The following is a 4,584-nucleotide window of genomic DNA, read 5'->3' on the forward strand; positions in this document are numbered from 1 at the left end:
CAGTTCCTTACAAGTTATTGTGGAATACTTCCCAAAAAGTGAGGTGACATAGTGAAAGGTTTTTCCCATGGAGTTAGTTATTTTTCTGATGTAGAATGTCAACTTGCTCAGTGGCTGACTGATAGGTTGATTGCCTAGATACCACTATGGGACTTGACAGACGAGCACGGCCTGATATGACACTTTACACTACGTAAAAAGTTTCTCTCTTTTTCTATTTTAGTGGTCAGACCTAGATGTTGTCCAGACTCCATAGCCTTGCTAAGCCCCAGTTAGCCCTGCTGTGGAACAGCAACTGGTGACTCACTGTGTGCCTTGGGCAATAGGGAGGAGCTAAGATAACAAGTCTGAACAGCCATTCAATCCCAAACAGGCTGCCTGCGTGTTGCCTACTAAAAGCTCAGCTCTCAGCACCGCCAAGACAGAATTACTTGCAGACTATTACTACTTTCATTATCCGCTTTCAAAAATCAGGACTGCAAAACAAAAGGTGTGACGGAATTCCCCACTTCTGCGTTTAAAAAACTTTTTTGGGGATCCATTTTTCAACCTGGAACACTGCAGCTTGCTGAGCAAGAATTGCTGTGAGTGAACAGATCTCATCTTGGGAACAGAGGACACAGGTTACACAAACAAACCTTTTCACGGAGGAATGAGTATTTCTCTTTTGTTCTGAGCAGTATAGTGCATAAGATCTATTTGGTGCATTTTCAAATGGCACAAGCACAATACCACGCCATTGAGGACTGTGAGGCTTTTAACAAGGCACTATATAAATTCTATGCAGCTGTGATGATTATTATTTTCATCTTGGCTCTGCCTCTGAACGCCTCTGTCCTCCACCTGTTCGTCACCAAGCTGAAGTTCTGGAAGTCCAACTCCAACAACATCTTCCTCTTCAACCTGGTCCTGGCTGACATCCTGCTGCTCTTCTGCATGCCTGTGAAGGCGCACAGCTTCATCATGGGGGAGCGGCGCAGTGCTAATGACTTTGTGTGCAAAGCCATGCTCTTCATGCTGTTCCTCAACCGGGGGGCCAGCATCGCCTTCCTCACGGTGACCTCCATCGACCGCTACTTCAACGTGGTCCACCCAGGCAAGAAGAACCTCCTCAAAGCCCTGAAGAAGTCCCCTCAGATATCCATCCTCATCTGGCTATTCCTGCTGCCACTCACCATCCCCACTATGCTGAAGACCTTCGAGTGCTGCAACAGCCTCAACGGACAGACCAACAACGGCACATCAGATGATGTATTGATCAAGGTACAGTGTAGATTAGAACACCAATCATGTAACATACACATGCACGCATCATCTGAGGCAAATTTGCTCAGACAGAAACATGTGTTGGTGTAATACACTGGCTCAGTAGGCTAGTTAATATATAAAACAAATGAAAATAAATAATATGTTAGTGTTAATATCTCTGAAACTTGACTTGACATGACTCAAAACACATCATTTTGAGTGCATGGTGGAAAGTGAACATTCGAGTCAAGTCAAGTCAAGTCAAGTCTATTTGTATAGCCCTTACCACACCCGTGTTCTAACAATACCTTTTTTGCTCTGCAAACAATGAAGCGAGATACAAGTTACAATATTACATGTTACATGACTGTAACCAGATTCTGTTAAGCAAACTGGCTACAAGGTTTGCAGCAGCAGTAGTTGTGCATGAGCTGGGCCTCTCCTCACAATGTTTATTTATGATGTTAATGTTATGTACAGTATAACAGGAATCCATCCAATTATCTTATTATTATCTTATTGTATTATATTATAAAATACAAGCTAAGTTTCAAAAGAAAAAATTCCGGTTCTAAATTGGACCGGCGTGATTTTGCTCACGAGTTATTAAGTGGACGGTGCTTTCGTTTCAGGACGTGGTGGACAGCCTGCGAGAGGTGGTCTTCTTCACGCAGATCCTCATCCCCTTCATAATCCTGGTCTACTGCACGGTGCACATCGTCAACCGCCTGAGGCGGAAGACAGTCGGGGACAAGACCAAGCTGCGGCGGGCCGTGTTCCTGGTCACCTCAGTCATGGTGGTGTTCTCCCTGTGCTTCCTGCCGTGCACACTGGCCAGGATGGTGCTGCTCATTGCCCGGGTCCAGGAGTGGAAGGAGATCACTGAGGACAGAGCAGCCCAGGTGTTCGACGGCCTCATGGTACTGTCCTACATGGACTGCTTGCTGGATCCGCTCGTTTACTGCTTCTGCAGCACCAAGTTCAAAGCCCTCTACCTCAACACCTACTTCCCCTTCTTCCTGAAAGAGGACATCGCGCTGCCGGATACGAGCAACCTTTCCCAGGGGCAAGTCTCCAAACCCAAGGACGATAACAACGTCCTTTGACCACGTGAACCCTATAGCGTCCCAATTCTGGGCATGTCATAGTGGGTGAAAATGACAGACCTACAAGCTCACAATGCGACATGTTATGATCTTATAGAGCTGTATTTTCAGCGAGGTGATTTGAGCTGGAAAGCGAAGGGACTGTGTACAGATCCCTGGGGGACCCGAGTCATTGTCAAGTAAAGGGTTAATGCCACAGTGCCACCCATCAGCCAACTATCAGGAGATAGAGAGAAAAACCTGTCTGAATGATAAGAAAAGAAAAATCCCCAGCATACATGACTTGGTCTTCAGATGAAAAGACAACCTCATTTCAAATTACCTTTCAGATTTGTCTTATAATAGACAATAGACAACCATACTGTAAGTTTGGAGGTGAAACTTACAGTTTTAGTTTTGCTTTTATGAGAAGAGGACTTGGTGGCTGTGTAATCTTCACAAAACTATACAGCAAGTGTGCAGCGTGTGTCAATGCAAATACTACAATGCCTGTTCTTACATGCAGATGATTTGAATCAGCAAAAGGAGCCTGCTTTACTTTGTAATAGACATTTTTGTTTGAAGGATAATGCCCATCAGGCTACCATCATGTTTGTGAAACTGGCATTACAAAGGAGACTCTTTTGTCTCTCCATAGGGAACCACTGCTGGTCATCAAATTATTGACTTGACAAAAACAAAAAATGAATTCAAGTCTTCATGAGTAGAAAAAGATTTAAAAAAAACAAACAATTGGGGGAGGTGGGGTGAACTATCCCTTTAAGCCTTGTCTTAAACCCAGACCAGGAGTTTAAGATACTCTGGCGAATGGAAGCAGTGGTGAGTAGTCAAAAACATTGATGAGGCCAGATCAGAACATGTCATTTTTTAGATCTCCAGTAAAATTATTTATTTACTCAATTTAGTTCTCATGCTGGGTCACTATGCCATTTGAAATCTGTGGTATTCCCACTGAGCACATCCTACGTGTGTCACACTATTGTTTACCAGACTGTAGTTAATGTATGATAACTGACGCACACACAGGCCAGACCTCTGTATGCGATTTGCTCCTGATTGCCAGCTGAACAAACTACCTTTATGATATATTACGCTTCACTATCTGTGATGACACGTCTATTGCTAACTGTCTGGCCATTAATAGAACACATCCAAATCGGAATCAGCTTTATCAAGGCGGTATTTACACAGCTAAATCATGATTCGTACAGGTTCAATTTAGTCTGACCAATGTATGTGTCATGTTTTACGGGCAACAGTTAGAGGAAGTGCAGTGCACTGGAAATGTTATTTCTGTATTCTACATTTGATGTGATTCCAATGGATGTTGCATAGATGGCGTGAGAAAACTAAATTAATTGCATTTACCATTGCTGATGTTAGTTGCATGGAGAGTTGAAACTATAGTATTTTCAGTAAAAAAATAAATAAAAAGAAAAGGAAAGAAAAAAGTTTACATATTGAAGTAATAGGACAATGTAGCATTGGCTGGTTTGACTAAAGATGTCCCCAAAATAAATTGACACATCACACAGATGTTATCATTTGTAATAATAATAGTGTAATAACTTAAAATTGCAATTGAAAATCAGGCCTTATAATTCAAGATCAGTAAAGACCTCAGCTTTTCTTTCCTCACTTTATTTTAGCGTTGCAAAAAATGTGTAAATAAAATGTGCTTTAATATGTTTGAGTACACAGTATATTGTTATTTAATTTGGCCTGAATGTTCAAGATGATATTTAATAACTAACAATTTAATAAAAGTTTGGGGATGGATTACAGCATAACTTGAGTTCAGCATCACTACCAGTGTAAATATGTCAACAACAAAAAAGAAAGAAAACTTACAGTACAGCTTAAGCCTTATGTATCAAAGCTTACATTAACTGCTTTTAAAGGGGTTGAGAAAGTGTGCACTTTGATGGTATCTGAAAATCTAAAATAAGTCAGAAAAGTAGAGTAAACTATGTAGCCAAGTACAGACTTGCAATCAGCATTCTGACGATTTCACTTTTGTTTTCAAACTGTCAAAAATGCACAGTTGTACTTGGTGTGATCTTATGAGGGCACATGTACAATTATGGCCAGAGACATTTCTACACTAAATGCAACCTCATGACTGTCAACATTACTCCAAATGCAAAAGACAAAATTGATCATGAGCACCTAACCCTAAATCTAACCCCAAGAATGTGTAATTATATGAGTCACGTGACTCCATTAAAGC

General features: G+C 41.5%; 1 protein-coding gene across 1 annotated transcript; it reads left to right on the forward strand.

The window, feature by feature from the left end:
- The first annotated feature begins 373 nt into the window (after window positions 1-373).
- On the forward strand, window positions 374-4,584 carry gpr31 (G protein-coupled receptor 31). The gene is made up of 2 exons (XM_080790376.1): window positions 374-1,263; window positions 1,881-4,584. Exons 1-2 carry the CDS (start codon window positions 715-717, stop codon window positions 2,352-2,354), a joined length of 1,023 nt encoding a protein of 340 aa, XP_080646502.1. The 5' UTR covers window positions 374-714; the 3' UTR covers window positions 2,355-4,584.

This window comes from Protomyctophum bolini, assembly GCF_963924005.1.
Source record: "Protomyctophum bolini genome assembly, chromosome: 19".
Classification (NCBI taxonomy): domain Eukaryota; kingdom Metazoa; phylum Chordata; class Actinopteri; order Myctophiformes; family Myctophidae; genus Protomyctophum; species Protomyctophum bolini.